The sequence below is a fragment of the Lytechinus variegatus genome, chromosome 9, assembly GCF_018143015.1.
Source record: "Lytechinus variegatus isolate NC3 chromosome 9, Lvar_3.0, whole genome shotgun sequence".
Classification (NCBI taxonomy): domain Eukaryota; kingdom Metazoa; phylum Echinodermata; class Echinoidea; order Temnopleuroida; family Toxopneustidae; genus Lytechinus; species Lytechinus variegatus.
This window is the reverse complement of record NC_054748.1, coordinates 37644639-37667079: the sequence shown is the minus strand read 5'-3', so window position 1 is coordinate 37667079 and position 22441 is coordinate 37644639. Positions and strand designations below refer to the sequence as shown.

Here is a 22441-nt window from a genome sequence, read left to right as displayed (position 1 = left end):
TTGCATTTAACATTTTTATACAGGAAATTTACCATCCAGAGCCCACTGTAGAAGGAAATAAAGGATTATAACAAGATTTACTTTAAAGTGTGCGATGAGAAGGACAGACGAACAGAAGAATTAAATTTAAGATATGAGATCTGATGTTATGATAGAAAGATCGACTAACTGATAAAAGTAAAGACAAAGTTGAAAATACACAACTTCTATCAATTAAAAGGAAGCAACCATCTTATCTTAATAAATAAATTTCTTATAATTTATAAAATCAATGATTAAAGGTAAAGGAGAAGTTATGATTGAAGGAACAAATAAAAGAAAGATTGTTTGAAGGGAGGATCAGGGAATACATATTGCTTTGAATTTATTTCGATTGAGGGAGCAACTGACAATAAAAACCCATATCAGATAGAGAAGGGAGATACAACAGTAATATAATAATACTGACATCATTTCACAAGAAATAATTAAGCACCACAGAAGGGAGGAGGAAGGAAGAACAAGAAATTAAATTTTCTTGTGATTGAAAGCATATATAGGATAATTAATCATCAATTCAAGAAAGTGTATACATTGTCAGATAGTTTCTGCCACTTGTCCTGTGATAGAGAGAACAAGTGACTACTGATTGACTGATAGAAGGAAAGGAAGAACCAACTAAAGGAAGACAAGACAAGGGATTTCAGGGAGTTTCTGACTCTAGACCTTTGAAGGAGGGAACGAGTGACTCACGGATTGACAGATAGTAGAAAAGAAAAGAGACAAGTCAATAAAGGATTTCAGGGAGCCTCTGGGCCGGTCCTGTGATAAAGTGAACGAGAAACTTATTGATTGACAGAAGGAAGGAACAACCGCCACCATAGCTCCGAAGGAGAGACTCGTGATGGAGATCGAGGAGGATCCTCCAACTCCCAAACCACCGTTATCAGAGAAAGGACAGTGTTATCGGGTCGTTCTCTACTGTCTAAATGTCTTCTTTGTGGTGAGTATGACTTGGTATATACATGTACTGTAAAAGGGCAGCTCCACAAGGGCAAAGTATTTTACCAACACGTGATAATGATAATACATGAGATTTGCATAGGGGCAATTCCACAGGTTGGTCCAAATCATGTAACGTGAGTAACCGACACATTCCAAAGATTTGCCAGGAGCACAATAGAATTTCCCAAGTTTTGTTTTTTATACAAAGGATAGTCAGACTGTACTTTGTTGTGATAAGGAGATGTTTAGTTCCTATCAATAATAATGGAGTTACAGCTCCAAGTATGAGTCAAGGTGTCTCCAAATGTAACGTGAGTAACTGTGGAATAGCCCATAGCACACTTTCCATCTTGATTAGATGCTCAAGGCCTTCAGAGCAGAACAACAACAAAAGCTTTTTACATATGATACATGTCTGAACAATATGTCAGTGTCTATCAAAAAGCACTCTTAAACAGGTATGTTTTCAGGTTACCCTTGAAGGTGGTCACAGAAGTGAAGTGTTGTGCCCCATTTCTCCTTTATCTTTTCCTGAGAAACCATGAGAACATTTTCGTTTTAGAAACATGATATTGTCATATTTAATAGGGGTAACAGAATTACCAGATGATATTTTATCAACATGCATTGTACCAATACTGACTATCAAAGTGCTGTCTCTACTTGCTTTTCTTAATTCTTGATCATTTATGTGATGTGCAATCACCTAAACGAAGTAAGTGTTATCTTTTTCATAGTTCACAGGTGTCGCGATGGTAGCGATAGGAGTATGGGTGCAGCTGGACCCCATCAACGAGCAGGTCGCGCTTCTCCTCGGCAACGACCTTTTCAAGATGGCGGGCAAGGCCATTGTCCTTGGTGGAATCATGATCCTCATAGTGTCTCTACTGGGATGTGTCGGAGCTCGTCTGGAGAACAAGTGCCTCTTGAAAATGGTGAGTGTAGAATACTCCCCAGGGAGTGAAGAAGGTGCAGGTTGATGGGGCAAAGTCACTGTCCAAGATGGTATCATGATCCTCAGTGTTCCTACTGGGATGCGTCCAAGCTCGTCTGGAGAACAAGTGCCTCTAACAATGTTAAGTGTAAATATATTCCCCAGGGAGTGGGAAAAAATATGTGTGTGTATATTAAATGTGAATGATATGAATGGGGGTAATGACGGATCTGTAAAGTGCTTTAGACATGTCTATTATTTTAAGCTTCATATGATAGGAATTTGTTGGAGCATATCAAGCAAAAGTGCGTCTTGAAAATGGCGAGTGTATAATGCTCCCCAAGGAGTGAAGAAGATCATGAACACTTTTTAGCAATTATTTTAAGGCCAATGTCTGAGGTGGAATCATGATACTCATAAAGATCCCTACCTGGATGTGTTGGAAGTGTCTTCAAGTGCTTCTTGAAGATGGCGATAATCTCTATGCTTCTCAGTGAGTGAATAAACTGCATATTTGTGGTCCAAGGGCAATGTCCTAGCTTGGTACTCAGAGTGTCTCTGCTGGGATGCGTTGGAGCTCGTCTGGAGAACAAGTGCCTCTTGAAAATGGTGAGTGTAGAATGCTCCCCAGGGAGTGAAGAAAGTCCATGTTTATGGTCCAAGGCCATTTTCCGATGTGGGTATCTTGGTACTCAGAGTGTCTCTGCTGGGATGCGTTGGAGCTCGTCTGGAGAACAAGTGCCTCTTGAAAATGGTGAGTGTAGAATGCTCCCCAGGGAGTGAAGAAAGTCCATGTTTATGGTCCAAGGCCATTTTAGATGTGGGTATCTTGGCACTCAGAGTGTCTCTGCTGGGAGTGTTGGAGCTCGTCTGGAGAACAAGTGCCTCTTGAAGATGGTGAGTGCAGAATGCTCCCCAGGGAGTGAAGAAAGTCCATGTTTATGGTCCAAGGCCATATTCCGATGTGGGTATCTTGGTAATCATAGTGTCTCTGCTGGGATGCGTCAGAGCTTGTCTGGAGAAGTGTCTCTTGAAGATGGTGAGACAGGTTTCCAAGAATTTTTTTTATTTTCTCTAATTCCAGTACATTCCTATAATAATAAAAATGATAATATCGTCATATTTAACCCAGGGTAGTCACTTAAGTTCTGAAAACTGTTCTCCCAGTAGGCCCTGCTTAACATGATTATGTTTACTATTACCGCTGCTTTAGCATAGCTTCCTTGATAAATGAGTGAAGAATGCTCCTCAGGGAGTGAAGAGATAAATTGCTTGAAAAATATAATAATAATATAGTATATTTACCCAGGGAAGCCACTTCAGTTATGAAAACTGTTCTCCCAGCAGGCCCTGATATTATTATTACCCCGGCTTTAGCTGAGCTGCCTAGGCGCTCAAAGCATTCAAGGAATTTCTTCCCACCGGGTACCCATTCACCTCACCTGGGTTGAGTGCAGCACAATGTGGACAAATTCCTTGCTGAAAGAAACTACGCCATGGCTGGGATTCGAACCCACGACCTTCTGTTTCAAAGTCAGAAGACCAATCCACTGGGCCACAATGCTCCTAATATGAAGATTTCTTGGAATTTGGGAAGTTTTTTTCAAAGTAGAAACACTGCATGAGTGCATATTAGAACTTCAAAAATGTTATTTGGAAGAAATACTCAAATAGAGAACTTGTTGATATTCTAAGGACTGTCTACTTTCAATTTATGGTGAGGCATTCAGATATTATTCCCAGGCTGAGTATGTAATATGACTAAATAATTGGGAAGTAATAGCCTTATTGAAAGTTTGGAGGCATGCTTCTATTTTGCAATAAATAAAAGAAACAAGGGTCTTGAGATCAAGACTATTCTGAGTGCATGATTCAGAACTATTTCAGAGGATATGAGGTCATGACGTAGTTTGTCAGGACGTCTGTGGATAGGTTGGCTTACTCATCATCAGCAGTGCAAACTGTAGATGCTACGTATTCAAGAAGTGCTTGTGGAATAGCCAGATAGCATTAGAATAAGATGTATTGATAGGGCGACAAGGCCTTGTACCTTGAGAAGTTAAAAGGGGTGAAAAACACAGCTGACATTTCACTTCTTATGGTATAAAATGATACCCTTTGATGTTTGTTGCAGGGAAAAGTGAGTCTACTTGTTGAGCACTCTAAAAAACCTAAATTGTCCACGTTGCATTACAATTGGATTTGGCCCAATGGGAATTTCTGGGACTCTTCTATAGTTTGCCAGGGTCTTTTTGGTGACATTTTTACATGTAGGTTTATTTTCCAGAGGCTCCTCCACTGCAGTTTCATTTTTGTCTCGCCTGCATAGCAGAGCGAGACTATAGGCGCCGCTTTTCCAACGGCGGCTGCGTCGTCAACATCAAATCTAAAACCGAAGGTTGAGTTTTTGAAATGTCATCATAACTTAAAAAGTATATGGGCCTAATTCATGAAACTTGGACATAATGTTTATCAAGTATTACCAAATGTCCTGCCAGAGTGTGATGTCACATGACAAAGGTCAAAGGTCATTTAGTGTCAATGAACTTAGACCATGGTGGGGGAATCAACATCAACATCTTAACCAAAGGTTAAGTTTTTGGAATGTCATCATAACTTAGAAAATATTATGAATCAAGTGTCACTGTACATCCTCTGTGAGTTTCAGGTCACATGACCATGGTCAAAGGTCATTTAGGGTCAATGAAGTTTGGCCATGTTGGGGGTATTTGTTGATTTCCATCATAACTTTGAAAGTTTATGGATCTGGTTCATGAAACTTGGACATTAGAGTAATCAAATATCACTGGACATCCTTTGTGAGTTTCAGGTCACATGACCAAGGTCAAAGGTCATTAAAGGTTTAAGTATAATTTTCCCTATTAAGAATGATAAAGCTATGTGTGATTCTTGATTTTTTAATTTTGTGATGCCCTTTTAAGTTGCTCCCAAATTTGATTTAAATGTAAATTGCCTTTTTTTTAAGTTGTGAATTATTTCAGTATTCATTCAATATATTATTTGATGAAAATTTCAGTCATCCTGAACCAGTAAAATTATCAATTTATTGAATTTATATCACAGGAAGAGCTGCTTGTATTTCGGTTTATTGTGAAAAATGTAAATTCATAACTCTAATACTTTGCTGTATATTTTGATCAATCCTTCACTAATATTTCTCTCTCATTTTCTGCTTTTATTAAAACTAACTTTATGTCAGGTTGAGCTCCCCCCTTTAAAACAACATTGTAATTTTCATTGAGGTACGAGGTTCTCCTTCCCAATGACAATCTGACCTCGCTTGACTAGTTCCGACAGTTGAGGCAAAGACGTCTATTTATAGATGCAAGTGGCTAAATAAAGAAAGTATGAGATGGCTCATTAGTCTCCAAGCATTAATTACCAAGCACAGTTTCTTACAATTATGGTAACAAACTAGGAAACATTGTTTCTGATTTTTCCTTCTTTGGGATTCCATTTGGGTCCCATCACGCAAGACATCGATCTTACAATTGATGTTCACGATTGATTGTACATAGTTATCAATTGCCACCAATTATACAGTTTGTCCGGTGCTCATTCTTTGTGTTACGGAGCCCAGGGCCCCCATTACATTTAAGTTACTAAAATGGTATCTTTGCCATCTGATGTGTACTATCGTAGTAATAACACCCGTAATTCCCTTTTGTATTTCATCTTATTTCAAACAGTTCATATTTTTGCTCCAATAATGTAAATCTTGGTTTTACCATGCTGAGACATTATTGCCTGTATTCACAAAGGTGGCTTTTGAAAAGTTTCAACGGTAGACTCGTTAATAATGAAAATGCATGCTGAACCATGGCAACAGGCGTTAATTCGGCATACAGCAACAAACGCTTGCCTCAGCATTGGACATTTTTTCAATATACATGGTATTTAAGCATGATGGAAATCTGCATAAACCAATGATTTTTAAAATCACCCTTATGAATTCGGGCATATAAGACCTATTTTTATTAAATAAAGATCTTTATTTCTTTTAAAATAATTGATAAAATTTGAATTCTTCAACAATAGCACCATTATCATTTGAGTTCAACAAATTCTTTGACTTTCACCCACAATTGTTGAATATTCATTTTGTTATTAAAATTTATATTTTCCCATAATCTCTTTTCTTGCAGTATTTCTACTTCCTTCTGCTAGTGTTTGTGGTGGAGTTTTCTGGAGGCATTTTGGGACTGGCATTCTTAGCAAGCGTGAGTATCTTTGTTTTAGGTTTTGAAATCAAGTCTGTTGTGTCTTTTTGAAATAAAGTCATCAGATTATGATAATAACTGCACATTAGTACATGTATCATATATACACTACATGTGAGAAAAATGGTTCTTGTTTGAGTATTCAATGATAAAAGAATACCTATCCAGGGCCCCGTAACACAAAGGTTAGCGATCAATCACTAAAAAACGGCCTATCAGGATCGCCGTTGCATGCACAATTTATTATTATTATTATTTTCTTATTTTTTTATTTTCATTATTTTTCCCCCTTCTACGGGGTTCTTTATTTTCAAAAAGCATGTTACACTGTATAAAAATTTACAATTTTTTTTCAGACAAACAGTAAATAAACATGGTATATACTTAATTCCTAATACATAGATATATAGTCAAACTGACTTATTATACAATCAATAAGTTGTCACAGCCAAAGCAAATTTGGCAAGAAAATTAAGAGATCTGATACATATATATGTATATAAGAGAAAAACATTGGTAATAATTATGTTTGTTAAGGTGACAGATTGCCAGCTTGTTAGAAAAAGTTTCTGAAACCATTTCTTTCTGAACTTATTTGCTCTGAAATTTGTTTCATGCGCAATTTGCTCAATAGACTGACTAGGAACCAATCAGAGTCCGTCTTTCAAATTTGAGATTAATCGCTAACCTTTGTGTTACAGAGCCCTGGTCACTGTAACATGAGGCTCAGCAATTGATCACGGGTTGATTTTTGTTCATGATCATACACAATAATCAATACAATCAATCGTAGAAATTATTCCTATGATCGATTGCTAAGCTTTATGTTATGAGGTCCAGGTGGGTGTTTCATGAAGCTGTTCGTAAGTTAAGAGCGACTTAAAAGAACAACTGAACTTTTCTTGTGGTAATAAAATGGTGAATTGAATTGGCAATAATTTATGGTTTAGCGCGTGAGAAAGGTTCACCAGTCATTCTTAGAGTCACTCTCAAGTTACGAACAGCTTTATGAAACGGCCCCAGGGAACTGTTGCTTCTGAAGCACTGAAAGTTACATGTACCATAGCAGCATTTGGAGGCGGCAGTGCTTTTCAGTCACAGACCACGGACTAGTTGTCAACCAGTGACTTACATTGACAAATGATGAATGTTGATGACCTCCCCCCCCTCCTCCCCTTTACAGACCATCTTTTTCCTTTTCTGTTTCCTTGTGTGGTATTTATACATTGGTGTCATTGACTCATAATCACAAGTCTAGCTTAATGTAATCTCTGGTCTAAAGTATGTTGTGATTCAACTATGGATAGCCATGTGTGATGCTAATCTCTTAAAGTCGAGGTTCAATTTGTCAGCTTATTTGTTACTCAAATAATTCATAATTGTATGGAAATACTAATTAAAATAATTTTTATTTATAACCATTAAAATAAGGAGAAAAGGAATTTTTAAAGGACAAGTCCACCCCAACAAAAGCTTGATTTGAATAAAAAGAGAAAAATTCAACAAGCATAACACTGAAAATGTCATCAAACTCGGATGTAAAATAAGAAAGTTATGACATTTTAAAGTTTCGCTTCATTTCACAAAACAGAACTTATATGCACATCTCGGTCAGTATGCAAATGAGGGAACTGATGACATCACTCACTATTTCTTTTGTATTTTATGATATGAAATATGAAAATATTTTTATTTTCTCGTCATTGTCATGTGAAATGAAGTTTCATTCCTCCCTGAACACGTGGAATTCCATTATTTTAACATTTTGTGCTTCAGGCAAGGAGGTAAATCATCAAATTTGTAAAAATTGAAATATTGTATAATCAAACAAAAAAAACAAAAGAAATAGTGAGTGACATCATCGACTCTCTCATTTGAATGTAACTTGCTCGTTCATATAACTATTTTGTCAAAAATATGCGAAACTTTGAAATGTCTCAACTTTATTTTACATCCGATTTTGATGAAATTTTCAGCATTGTGCTTGTCTGATTTTTCTCTATTGATTCAAATCAACATTTTTCTGAGGTGGACTTGACCTTTAATATATTAAAACTTACAACCTAAACAAATTCTGACATTTTGGCCTCCAATAATTTGTGCATAAAGTTAGACCATATGGCCTGAGTTAAACATCATGGACTTCATAAAATGGGCCATTATGATATTATTGATGAATCAATATTTATAAATGATTATGTGAATTTCATTTCTTATAATATTTCAGGCTGAAACAGAGCAGAACTTGACGTGGTCGCTGAGAGATAATTACGGAGCAGAAGGTGGGGAGGAATACACCGAGGCATATGATTTTATACAGAAAAGGGTGAGTGTATATTTAATGAATGGGTTGAAAAAACTTTTACACGTCAAAAACTGATTTGTAGATTCATGTAAATTCAATCAAATTATGAGAATTTGTAGACAAACCCCTTTGTTTTAGTATCTATTATGTTGATTTAATAGGTACTTTATAATGAAATTCTCTGCAACTCATGTACAGTTATGACGTCATGGACATATGGGTTCATAACTTACTTTGGCGCAAATCAAATTTTACATAACAGCAAAGAATACTTCCAGATTATTGAATCGTAAACATACCATGGTTGGGCTGATGAAAATTGTATATCAAATTCAACAATTTTATTTAATAAGCTTTTAATAATAGAAAAGGCTGTATTTTGAAAATATTGCAATAACGGCAGACTCATTGTCTGAAAACAGTCTCCTAATACCTGTGAAGAACTCTTTCAAGGCCAAAGAAGGTTGCTACCCATGTAATAACTCTAAAATCTAGCTCTCACCAGAATATCTAAATTTGAGATACAAGGTTTGATCAGCCGAGCAGCAATATACTACCCGAAAATGGTATATTATTTTGAAGAACATTTTTTCAGGACATTAATCTAAAAAAAAAATTGAAAGTCTATGAAATTTATACATATATATCAGGTATTTTTGACCCAATTATTTTCCTTTTAAATAGTTTTATAAGGAGTTCATTTATAGGCAAACTTACAAGTATTTCTTATTTCCTCTCTCTCCCTCTCCTAGTTCCGGTGCTGTGGTATAACCGGGGATGTCGTAGCAGCAGTGATCGAGTATCGAATGACAGCATTCTGGCTGAACCAATCACCGTTAAAACCCCGCAACGTGGTGCCGTTAAGCTGCTGTCGAGAGGGCGTTGACCCCGTCATCTGCCGGTTGGAGAGGCCCCAGAACCTGTATAGACTCTACTTACATGATGTGGTGAGAAAATTATTAACATAGAGTAGGGGAGACTGGGATTAGTTGGAACATGGGGTAAGTTGAAACATTGTAATTTTCTTTAACGCCTGTAAAATGAATTTATGCAATACTGCCCTCAATTTATTGCTATTAATAATACAACAGTGTTGAATTATTATTGCAATAAATTGAGGGCAGTATTGCATATATTTATTCTACAGGCGTTAAAGAAAATTACAATATTTCAACTTACCCCATGTTCCAACTAACCCCGGTCTCCCCTACCGAATCGAAAACGTCACAAAAAACAATCTTATACATGTAACAAGTAATAATAATAATAATTGTTAAACGCCAAATCCACATTTATTATGTGCTCAAGGCACTGAAAATATTCTTGGTATAATATTACCCCGGCTGTAGCTGAGCAGCCATATAGGCGCTAAAGCATTTAAGGAATAAATTCTACCGGGTACATGTACCCATTCACTTCACCTGGGTCGAGTGCAGCACAATGTGGATAAATTTCTTGCCGAAGGAAATGACACCATGACTGGGATTCGAACCCACAACCCTCTGTTTCAAAGTCCGAAGACTAATCCACTGGTCCACAACGCTCCACGTTGGACAAATGGACTATACATATACACTCTGTATAATTGTTGTTTGGCCTGCACTTGAATTAAGCCATTTAGTCTAATTTCATCCACTTTAATATTTTGTACTTTGTCATCTGAATATCTGATTCACAAACAGTGCATCTTACCGTATATAGAGTCAATGGTGATAGAAATGGATATATGGCAAAAAAAAATGCAGCGTAATTTCCCTTGCTTAGCAGAACAGCTATTATGCACACTGCTAGGAATTTCTTCCTACCAGATACCCATTTACCTCACCTGGGCTGAGTGCAGTACAATGTGGGTAAATTTCTTGCCGAAGGAAAACATGCCATGGCTGGGATTCAAACCCACGTCCCTCAGATTGAAAGACAAGAGTCATAATCGACAATGACGCCCCCACATTAGACCAATTTCTTAGTAGATGAACTACAATTGTGAATGAAATACATGTTGGACTAGACCATATTGCATGAAGCTATTGGATAGACGAAGCGGTTGTAGACTGATCTGCAACTTGTTTTATGTTTTGATGTGGGTAGATATAAAATTATCTCAACAATCTTTTAAAATCTTTTAACTTTTACAGGGGTGCCTGACAGCTACAGAGAATCGTGTCACAGAGTACGGAGGTGTCGTCGGAGGTGTAGCGATTTGTATATCTGTTTTACATGTGAGTAGAACTCAATAGATACAGGGTCACTAAAGAGAGAGAGAGAGAGGAATCCTTAGGTTTCACTGTTTCGTCTACTTGTTTTTTACTGGCGCAGAACATCATCCGAAAAGACAGACCTAGATTTATTACCTCCGTTATAGCGAACAAACATTTATTAGATCTTGGTTGATTTTCTATGAATCCAATAATATTTACCCTAGTCAAAGGAATTTTTAAAACTACTGTAGATTACACAAAACATGCTGGTCAAATTTCTCCCAGGATGAACAGGTTTCTGAAATCCCACCAGGGCCCCGTCTTACAAATAGTTGCGATCGATCCAATCAATTGTAACTCTATGGAAATCCATCAGTGTCATATTTTTCTACAGGAAATTCTCTGTTTAGAACAGAGAATCACACTGAATCTTCAAGAGAACGATAAATATATGAATGAACATCACATCTAGAAAATATTTTGAGTAAATTTGCATTTTGTAGATGTTGACGTTGCTGGCCGTCCATAAGACAGGGCCCAGATTTATCATAGGAGGCATTTCTGAGCAGTAAAATTATTGTTGGTCCAGTTAAACTTTACCATTTAGAATTGTAACTGGCCCAGCTTATTACACCAACTTGACTGTTACCTATCCGGCTACTGCAGTTTAACCCAGTATGTGTGTCACTGGTCCAAGGTGTGGCAAAGGAGTGAGATTGTATCAATTTATTGACTTCAAATACGCTTGCGCGTCTTTACAGAGATTTCTTTTTAACAAGAATGACAATACTCAGGGGTGGATCCAGCATTTTATAAAGGGGGGGTTGGGGTGGTATGCGAGGGAGCGTAGCGACCGGGTCAAAGCGAGCAGAGCAAGCGAGGGGTGTCCCCCTCCCACAGTAGGGAAAATTTTTGAAAATGCGTGTGTGAAAATGGCGTTTTCTTGCATCTAAAACACCACTATTTTTGGTATAAAGGTAATAAGAATTAGGATAATAATAAATGAAATAAATACATAGAAATAGAATAAAATAAAATTACAAGTTTAGAAAAAAAGATAAGATTTTAAAAAATGGTCCCCGGCCGGATTTCTTTTTTTGGGGGGGTTGCAACCCCCCTCTAGATCCGCTTCTGATACTCTAATCTTTTTTTCGAAGTCTATATGCATCTTTTCAATCATCATTTCAAAGACAATATTAGTCAAGAAAAGTCTTATGAAATACTTTCTGATTGTACAGGAATAACGTTGTGGCGTTTTGCTCAATAAACATAATATTTCTTCCTTTTCATGTCAACATTTGGAGTTAATTCACCTAGAAATATTGACGAAATCAACGTCGTGGAGATAAAATAACTCCTACTCTCTTATGAGTTTTTTTTTCTTAAAGTAACTTGGGCACAAGCACATCACCCGCGTTAAAATGGCCAGATACGCGATGTGTATGTCATAGCCAGTAGATACGCAAGATAAAATATATACGCAAGATGAAATGTCATCTCACATTACCATTTTCATTTTAAGAGATAAAATAAAATATTTTAAAGATAAAATGACCTGAGAATACGCCCCAGGAATGTAGTCAAGGCCGGCCTTGAGTCACGTGTACAAAGTATATGGGAGGTTCTTCTCTAGTGGCCTCATGATTTGGATCTACTGACCTTGACTACATTCCTGATACTGACGATCAGGGCCCCCGTTTTACAAAGACTTGCGATTGATCCGATCAATTGCAACTATGGACGGCCAGCAATGTCAATATATAACATGTTTGTTCAATAAAAGTTTCTAGATATGAATGTATATCCGTATAAATTCATTGATTTCTTGACAATTGTGTGTGTTCTTTGGTAACAAAGGACATTTTGCAAATTTCCTACAGAAAATATTGATGGATTTCCATAGAGTTACGATTGATTGGATCAATGGTAACTCTTTGTAAGATGGGGGTCCAGATGCCACTCCATGCAGGAAATGTATTATAGTGACTCCAAACTTTATCTTTTCAAAGCCGAAATCTGCTGTATTCCATCAGTTACTACTACTAATAATAATACATGAGATTTGTTTAGCGCACTTTCCATCTTGATTAGATGCTCAAGGCGCTTCAGAGCAGAACAACAAAAACTATTTACACATAATACATGTCTGAACAACAAATCAATATCTATCAAAAAACACTCTTATACAGGTATTTTTTCAGGTTGCCCTTGAAGGTGGTCACTGAAGTCTGGGTTTTCAAACTCTGTGGGAGAGAATTCCACAGGCTAACTCCTGCATTAGCAGAGGCCCACTCCCCGCATGATTTCATAGCAACTGGAATTATTTGTAAGAGATTAGATGATGAGGATCTAAATTTCTTGAGGGTTGGTAATTATGTATCAAAGGCCTATTGTATCAAACTGGGGGAAGTCCCATTGATGATACGATAAATCAAAAGAAGGATTTTGAAGACTATGCATTCCTTCAGGGGCAACCAGTGATCACTTATATGTGTTGCTTAGAATTATAAATGATTTCACAATAATGTGAAATTTAACCTGTGGTCAATTCCATAAAATGATCAACCTTTTTTGTTGATCTGACCCCCCGTTTTTCTCAAGTTTTACCTCGCAAAATAAACTGACCAAGTCATGGTCCTTCTAGAAGTTACTGACTAACCACCATTATTTCTTGATCTGATTTCTGGTATCTATCATCGATGTTTCTCTCTTTCTTTCCCTTTTATTTTTATTTCCAGTTGGCTGGCATGGTATTCACATTCTGTCTGTACAGGGAAGTGCCAAGAAGCAGATAAGAGATAATCAAGTATGGATAAGTCAAGACCTTCTTTCATGAAACTCTACATAAATGAAGACTTTAGGAGATTGATGGCTCAGAAATCTTCCAAGTAACAGAGCAAGGGGTTGTTTTACAAAGTTGTTCATAAGTTAAGAGTGACTTTGAGAACGACTGGTGAGTCTCCTTACGCGCTATTTCATCACCAATTAACATTTTTGTGTATAGCATTTACCATTATAATAAATGATCACCAGTTGTAAACTTACTTCTTACTTCTCTTAACTTACAAACAGCTTTATGAAACACCAACCCATTCATTATTGTGTTTTCACTCTAAGTGCTGTTTCGTAATGTAGTTTGATAATAATATGCAACATTCATATAGCGCTTAATACAATGTTTTTAAGTGCTGCATACTATAACCCCAGTTTCAGCACAGCTACCATGATAGGATGCTCAAGCATTTCGTCGCATACACCACGAACCATCCTCTCTGTGCACTTCGATGCAAAAGTTACTTTGGCAGAAAACACATTTAAAGAAAAGCTTTTTTTTAAACCAGCAATAAGTGCACCTACAAGGAGAGCAAATTATTAACCGGTTTATTCGTTCAAAAGTTCAGGTCCCAAAGTTTCATCCCGTATCTTTATATTTTCTTTAAGTGAATTATTTACGCTACAGTGGGCATCGTAACAGAGCGGACGGTTCGTGGTGAAATCACGAGGCGCGATAGCGCACTGTATCTATTCCAGAGAGGACGGTTTGTGGTGTGTGCGACGATTCAATGAATTCCTTCATACCGGGTACCCATTTACTACACCTGGGTGGAGAGTGGCAGATGTAGATAAATGCCTTGCCAAAGCCTGTGATCAAGGTCAAGGAGATTAATTCTTGCTTTGATATATGATGGACTTGGAAAAAAATAAGCGAAACAGTAACTTGAATTAGTTATTTAAATTGGGGCATTTCATATTGAGTTGAGTGTAATTTTTGGTAAAAAATGTAGCTGCTTAAATTTGTTTTTTTAAGATGAGATATAGCTAAAAACCGGGATTGGAGACATAAAATTTCAATTACAATGATGAATAATACTAGTCTTCAGAATGAATTGTCATCACAACAGAAATATAACAATGAATGTAACAATAAACAACGGGGGGTGTTTCACGAAGATTAAAGTATGACTTCGAGTTGCACTTAAATGCTGATGCGTATATGATATGCAACATGCAATCTTATTGATCAATACGCAGAAGTGCAAGTCCTCTTCGCATGATCTGACCAATGCGGTCATGCCTTTTATACCACACGCAACTAGGCATTTAAGTGCGACTCTTAAGTCATACGTAAATCTTGTGAAACACGTCCTCTTCGCATGATCTGACCAATGCGGTCATACCTTTTATACCACACGCAACTAGGAATTTAAGTGCGACTCTTAAGTCATACTTAAATCTTTGTGAAACACCCCCGGACATCATTAGTCCCTTCTTACTAGTGTGTGGTGCTAAGTAAAGTGTAAGGAGGTGGTGCACGGATTGTGTCTCAATTTTTTTTTTGTCACAGATTATTGTGATACTTGCTCAATTTATAGTGTAAGCTTGTGTGAATGCAAGACATGAAATAATAATTTAGGTTTATTTGGATCTCAATAATAAAAGAAAAACTGCAGATAACGCTGTTGTGTTGATTGCATTCATATTTGATTAATGTGCACTATCTCCACTCCCTGGGGAGTGTTCCTGACGTGTATAATCGAGGGCTTACCCAAAAACTCTGCTCTCTTGGGTAGTATATGTGTATAACTGTAAATGAGAGCTTAAATTTCAGGTAGAGATAGACCAAGGGGGTGGGTAGGGGGGTGTTTCACAAAGATTAAAATGTGTCTTAGAATGGCAATTACGTTTCCAATTGCATGCGGTATATATATATAATGCATCACCAAATTGGTCAAAACATGCTTACAGGACACACGCTACTTTGTATTAATCCAATAAGTTTGCGCGTTAGATATCATGGGCGCGTCCATATTAGCATGACTCTAAACAATTTGTGAAACACCCCCAGAATCATAAAAGTACATATTCATTTAGTAGTTAATATATATTTTTTTCAGTTCAAGTTGTGGAGGGGTATTGTATGTGTATAGTATATATATATCTATGATAATAGTGAACATGTAAGTTGTATGGAAGTTGTATTCAATGAAATTAGATTTATTATATTCATACAAGGATTTGTAAATTGTCTCACTCTTCCATTTTATTTTGAGTTCCCATTATTTTGGTTGGAGCATTTATTATTTTTCTACTGTAATCAAGACATTTTTACAAATTTCAGCTATATTGTCAGTGAGGTAAATGTATTTACAAAGTTCATATCAATGCATTTTAATAGATGTTTACGTGTGATATTTGCTTTTATTTGCAGTGCAATAAACTGGTCTTTCAGTATAATTATTAACTATGTTCTGAACTTTTCTTTACATATTTTTTCATTTGGATTACTTAATTCCACTAAAACCTGGGAAAATACCCATTTTAATTAAGAGAGAGGATAGAGTGAAACTGTTTTGCAAAAGTTTAATCAAACTTAGTTATGAAAGTTTTAAGTCTTGATTTACTTTCTATGAAAACCTTCAAATTGGCAACATTGATTCAAAATGGCACATTTTGTTGTACAAAAACATCATATTTTCCCCATTCTCTTTCGATGCTGCTTGAATGTCTTTTTTGCGAACTCAAATTCTTTTGTCTAAAAATTTTTCCCATGATATATCTTGTGCTAAGGAGACAACTTGCACCTTGATATGATTGAGGGAAAATTCAAAATATGAAATTTTGTGGACAAAAATATATGGAGAGTTTTTCTACCAAACCTGCCATTTGAGGACTGTCCTCAGAGTTTGGATACAGAGCAATTGATAGTTTGGCCTACTTGGTTTCAATGGGTTACCAACATGGGGCAATTCCATAAAATGTGTACGTCCGATCCCTTCATAAAATTTTCTGTCTGCTTTCTTGTTCTTTTGACAGTCTGTTATGTTCTCAAAGGACCATGAGTTGGTCAGATTATGAAGTGAAGCAAGACTTGAGAAAAATGGGGGTCTGACATACAAAATGATTGATCATTTTATAGAATTGCCCTTTGAATAGGGCTTGCCTAACAAAGCATTATGCGCCATGATGGTGACCCATTGGACCAGGTTTAGCGGAACTCTATTAATGGCTCTGTTTTGATAGAATTTTTTTTTTCTTATTCTCTTTATCCACCTTTTTGTTTAAAGAGAGAATTTTTAGGGTTGTATTCTCCTTCAATTAAACAAAGAGGTCAATCACAAGAGAAATGAAATGGGGAGGGGGAGAGAGGAGGGAGAGAAAGAGGAGTAAGAGAGAGAAGAAAGATTGGTGACAGCAGAAAGGAGAGAGAGAACGAGAAATAGAACAAGAACAAAAACAGAGAAAAGAGGGGGAAGTGGAAAGAGGGAAGGAAAGAAAAAAGCCACAAGAAAGAGAGAGGGGAAATAAAGATGAAGGGGAAGAAGATGAGTATAGGATTGGAAAGAAAGTTTGGCACAAAGGAGGAAAAATACAACACGGAGGGGAGAATAGGGGGGGGGGGAATTTTACGAGGGATAGAACAGAGAGGTGGGGAGGGAGCTAATAAACCAACTCAAACAATACAGCAAGATCACTCAAATATTGTGCAGTGCATCCTAGTGAAAAAGCAGTTTGTGATGTTAATAGCAATGCAGGCATTTCGGTAATTCATGATTTAATGCCAAGGCAAATCTGTGCAATCGACACATTGCAAATATCCTTGAATGCACTGCATCACCACAGACAACTGCTATTTTGTATAGCGTTGAGCATGATGTACTTGGGAGGAGCCAGAGCGGGTACATAAAATCGTTACAGAGGTTATATTAGTCTATCTCATTCAAGCTCGATGTGTTTGGCACGTCACAACGATTTAATATTTCATAGAAAAGTGTCAAACTTCAAAACATGTTTGATGACAGTGAAATCTTTGCATAAAAGGTTTTCTATTTCTAAGATGAGTAGCTCTTAATTCTAACAAAATAAACAACTGAATACTCTGATAGTCTCTATAAAGTGGTTACTTTATTTTCTCATGATTTTCTGGGTTACACGTAGCACATCTACTTGATATTATGAGTTGCATAATACTGTAAAACCTATAACAGCACAGAGTGCCACATACTGTAATGCTACAGTTACACAGACCAAACGAACTCCAGACCGATCAAAGCTATTACGTTATTACCAATAACGTAATGGTCGGTTTGGAGTAAGATTCAGTTACTGTCACACCAACAAAACCGACTCCAGACCGATCAAAGGTATTACGTAATTACCAATGACATAACATTTGGTCCGTTTGAGTCGGTTTCGGTTACAGTCACACCAACGAAACCGAAACCGACTCCAGACCGATCAAAGGTATTACGTAATTACCAATGACATAACATTTGGTCCGTTTGAGTCGGTTTCGGTTACAGTCACACCAACGAAACCGACTCCAGACCGATCAAATCTATTACGTTATTACCAATGACATACCATCGGTCGGTTTGGAGTCGGTTTCGTTGGTGTTACTGCAGCATTAACTACATTTATATCCTGCTTTCCAAGAACAATGAATACAAACTTGTACAATGGCGGACAATAGGCAGTCAACCTGTTAAAAACGTCAAGTCTTCTCTCCTGCTACTGCTCCCTGCCGACTACTCAAGCTTTCCACTCATTCAAAGCCCCATCTTACAAAGAGCTGCGATTGATCTGATCAATCGTAACTATGGAAAGCCAGCAATGTCAACATCTCAAATGCATGTTTGTTCAAAAAAATTTCTAAATATGTATATTACATAAATTCATTGTTTTCTTGACAATTTGGTATGTTTGCCTTTGTTTACGAAGGACATTTTGCAAATTTCCTGTCGAAAAAATTAATATGATACTGATGGATTTCCATAGAGTTTCGATGATTGGATCAATCGTAATTCTTTGTAAGACCGGGCCCAGTTTTACAGTTCTTTTAAGGACCGAAAAGAATACCGTATTCTACTTCCTAACCTCCACTTTCTTGCATTTCCATTTCACTTCTATAGAATCTATCTCTATCCACTTGTATCTTGGTCCTTCAAGGACTTTACACATCATGTACCCCTGTAAACCTTCAAACATTATCTACAATTAATACAATGATTAAATTTTAAAGATACAAAAGTAAAATAAAATTAGTATAAATTCTCATCTAGAGACTAGCACCAATGCAAGGTCACTCTACATACATGTACTCTGAGTAATATCCATTTAATAATAAAATAATACTGTGAATATAAACTACATAGCATCTAAAATCTATATCGTGTTTCTAAAATTTTGAAATTCTAACAATAATCAAAGAAAGTATATATTCACAGACATACAGTTTCAACTAAAATGCTAGCACCAATGTTAGTCATTTCTAAATCTTGGTTATTAAAGAGTACTGATACTAAAATGGTCAAAAACTGGAAATGATTGTTACGCATATATTTTCAAATAGAGAATGGATCGAAGATAAATACATAATATGCATATTAAAGTACATGGGCAATGCAAATAAAATGTAGTAGCAGTATTTTCTGTATATAATAGATCAAGCTTTATATTAAAGGAGCATTCTGCATAATGTTAGGTGAGGAAAATCAACTAGCACCAGTTATTAGACTACTGAATAAGTATCCTGAAATTAAGTCCTTAAAATTTAGCTATTACAAAATATCTTTAAATGTTGAACAATGATGTGATAAATACCCCTGCTCAAAAAAAAGTAGCCTTGATTTTGAGAAAATGTTGAATAAATCCTTGTTTTCTGAAAATTATACAACACATTTTGTACCATTTTAAAAAATTCCAATAACAAATAGCTTTTGTTAACAATATGATTAACTTTGTGGTTTACAATACTTTAAAAGTAAGCTTTGAAAAGTAATTTTAAAAAGTTTGTTGTCAGGTATATAAGAATCATACTCACAGATATTGTAATAATATAACTTTAAAAGAATCCCCTGAACAAAATTTGATTGAAATTCATACCATGACACTCTCACAATATATAACTCATGAAGAATGCTAATTCACGATAGGCAATAAAATAACTACCCCTTTAAAATACATGTAATCCATCTCATCAGTTTAAGATTAGCAAATCCCAATCTCTAGATTGGTATTTATGAATAGTAAATATAAATATGAAGCTCTAATTAACAATTATGCAATAAAACATCGTGGGGGAAGACTTTTGAAAAACTGGTACACATTACATCTTAACATTGCATTCTAAGAATGATAAATATAAATGATAAATACATAGTTACATCAAAGCCAATTTCTATAAAAAGATAAGATCCAATAATTAGGTTTGTCCTTATTCCAAGTAGTTATCATCTTGCTCATGTTACTTGTAGATGTTGATTTTTGCTGGTGCAGATTTCTAATAGAAAATATGAATAAATTTAAAAAAAATTGATAAAAAATGAAGAGTGATAGAGCAAAGAGTAAAACAAAAATATGATACATCACACATATGTAAAACATTGATATGTTCAGGATCCCATATCACGAAGGTTAGCAATTAACTGTACGCGTGATTTTCACGATTGATTGTACATTGTAGTCAATGCAGTACACATAAACATATCAATGTTTCAGTACACAAGGCATGAGTAGGCTGCCCACTCAGACCCTGAAGGGTTTGCATAGCAGATTAGTTGGTCCAACACAATATCTGATTGATACACCTCTGTACAACTGTCATGGTTGGCGGTTTGCCAACAAAGTGAGATCAATATCGCTATCTCATAAAGATATAATACACATCACTTCGCCCAGGCATTAGAATAATTACCCACACTTTGCTTTCTGTGAAACAGCCTAGATGCCAGAGGCATAGCTGGAAGCATTCTAAAGGTTGACCGTGCGCATAATACTTACCAATGCCCTTGCTGTGCAATATTTTACACTGGAATATTAGCTTAGCTAGAACCCACTGGCATATCCACTTTTGGAAGTGAAGGCCTTTCTTTTCTTTTTTTTTCTTTTTGCTCGTCAAATTTTCTGGTGAACGAAATGCCTAATTTTTGTTTAAAACTCTTTATCTTTTTTTGTTTGCTTGTCAAATTATGCCTCTGGAAAATGTGCCCCCCTTTCAAAAAATCCTGGATCTGCCCCTGCTAGAACTGTTCATAAGGTACACTGTGTGTATAATCCTTACTAATGCCCTTGCAGTGCATTATTTGTACACTGGATAATTGGCTTACCTTAGGGGGTGAGTCTGTGGTGTCTCCTCCCCCAGAGAACATGGCCAAGCGCCCTCGTACCCCGCCCTCAGAGGCGATGCCACCAAGCTCCTTGGGTTTGAACGGTTTACCTGTCTCATTCTGAAAGAAACAACAAGAGGAGACATTGGCCCGTATTCTGAAGTCGGGTTTAAGTTAAACTCAGGTTTAAAGTTGTGGTTTAAGTATGGGAAGCAAAACGTATCAAATTTGTTATTAAGTTGTATGTTTCTTATGTATACTGTGCTCTTTCCTGATTCATCGATGGTGAAGGCAATAATTTTTTTATACTTCCTAGACAATTATGAATGATTTAAGAGCCAAATGAGCTTTAATTTAAACTCAGGTTCAAAGTTGTGGTTTAAGTATGGATAGCCAATTGCTAAATAAATCACTAACAGTAGAGATATAATATTCCATCTCATTTGGTCCTCAAAACATTCATAATTGTGTAGCAAATATAAACAGATTATTGTATTCACCATCGATGAATCAGGAAAGAGCACAGAAAACATTAGAAACATACAACTTAATAAAAATTTTGACACTTGTGGCTTCCCATAATTTTAACACAGAGTTAGACCATGGTCTAACTTAAACCTGACTTCAGACTACGACCCATTAACTCTTAACCCTATCTAGGCTGGGGTATTGTGGGAGGTCATATGGCCGGGGGGGGGGGGGACGTTCGTATTCGACTGCCGAGATCTCCAGGATGGGTTCCTTAGAATTTAAAATATGTGGGAGACTTAACCCTAAAAAGACTGGGGGGGCTGATTCAGCCCCCCCTCGACATTTTTCGCGATAAATCTGCCGCGCGAAATTTTTTGACCGCGTTGCTCGCTGACTTTTTACTTTCAAGTCTCGCGCAACTTTTGAGACCAAAATTGTGACCCCCGGGTACGCGGTTCCAAAATTACGCAACATTTCGTAAGTGCATGCAGACCCAAAAATTACTCAAAAACGTGAATTTGTGTACAAATCCAATGCAAATAGTGTTCTTAGCTAATATTCACAAATGCATCATTATTTTTCCTTTTACTGCTTAAAATCAATTAATTTTATCTTTTTTTATGGTCAAAATAAAGTCCCCAACAATTTCCATTGAAAAAACAATAAAAAACAAAAAGTCAAAAAACAAAGAAATACATAAGAAATTTAGAAAACAATAGAATACATAAGAAAATAAATGTGATTTTGAAATTTTTTTTAAATCAATTTGATCAGATGACTATCTTAAGTATGTGAAACAAAAATTAGCATTTCAGGGGCATTATTTTATTAATTAGAGCAAACTTATGATTTTACGCATAAATTAGCATAATTAATGAGACATGAGATTTTTTGCAGAATTTGATGTTATAGTTTTGTAGATAATGCCATGGGTAATGCGTGTGCCAATTTTCGTCGCGATCGCGCGATCGACGGCTGAGATCAAAGAGGGGGCTGAATCAGCCCCCCCCCCCCCGTCTTTTTAGGCGTCGAAATAGCCCAGTCTATTTAAGGTTAAAGGAAAAACGTAAAAAAAACATCACGTCAAGAGCTTTTTGTATTCTTGAAATATTGCATAAAACTGCGGGTGGGGGGGGGGCTTTGAGCCCTACCCCCTCCCCCAACCTAGATAGGGTTAAAATTATATGGGTGTCAGCTTTCAT

At 36.4% G+C, this 22441-nt stretch overlaps 2 protein-coding genes across 2 annotated transcripts in view; one reads left to right on the top strand and one right to left on the bottom strand.

Annotated features, from left to right (window-relative positions):
* The first annotated feature begins 253 nt into the window (after positions 1-253).
* On the top strand, positions 254-13765 carry LOC121420946 (CD151 antigen-like). The gene is made up of 7 exons (XM_041615501.1): positions 254-982; positions 1722-1919; positions 6085-6159; positions 8387-8485; positions 9217-9411; positions 10600-10683; positions 13401-13765. The coding sequence occupies exons 1-7, from the start codon at positions 884-886 to the stop codon at positions 13455-13457; spliced, it is 807 nt and encodes a 268-aa protein (XP_041471435.1). The 5' UTR covers positions 254-883; the 3' UTR covers positions 13458-13765.
* A 4130-nt stretch (positions 13766-17895) lies between these two features.
* The window catches only part of LOC121420945 (troponin T, skeletal muscle-like), a 29216-nt gene continuing 24670 nt past the window's right edge, over positions 17896-22441 (bottom strand). Inside the window, exons 13-14 of the mRNA XM_041615500.1 lie at positions 20769-20888; positions 17896-19942 (exon numbers count right to left, since the gene is read on the bottom strand). Coding sequence (XP_041471434.1) covers positions 19907-19942; positions 20769-20888 — 156 coding nt within the window. The 3' untranslated portion in view covers positions 17896-19906. The remainder of the gene's footprint in view (positions 19943-20768; positions 20889-22441) is intronic.

Excerpts from the sequence above, each read along its gene's own strand:
- LOC121420946 (XM_041615501.1), top strand. The coding sequence starts at position 884 with ATGGAGATCGAGGAGGATCCTCCAACTCCCAAACCACCGTTATCAGAG. Across the intron at positions 983-1,721 it reads GTCTAAATGTCTTCTTTGTG|TTCACAGGTGTCGCGATGGT; the intron begins GTGAGTATGACT and ends TCTTTTTCATAG. Across the intron at positions 10,684-13,400 it reads TTTGTATATCTGTTTTACAT|TTGGCTGGCATGGTATTCAC; the intron begins GTGAGTAGAACT and ends TTTTATTTCCAG.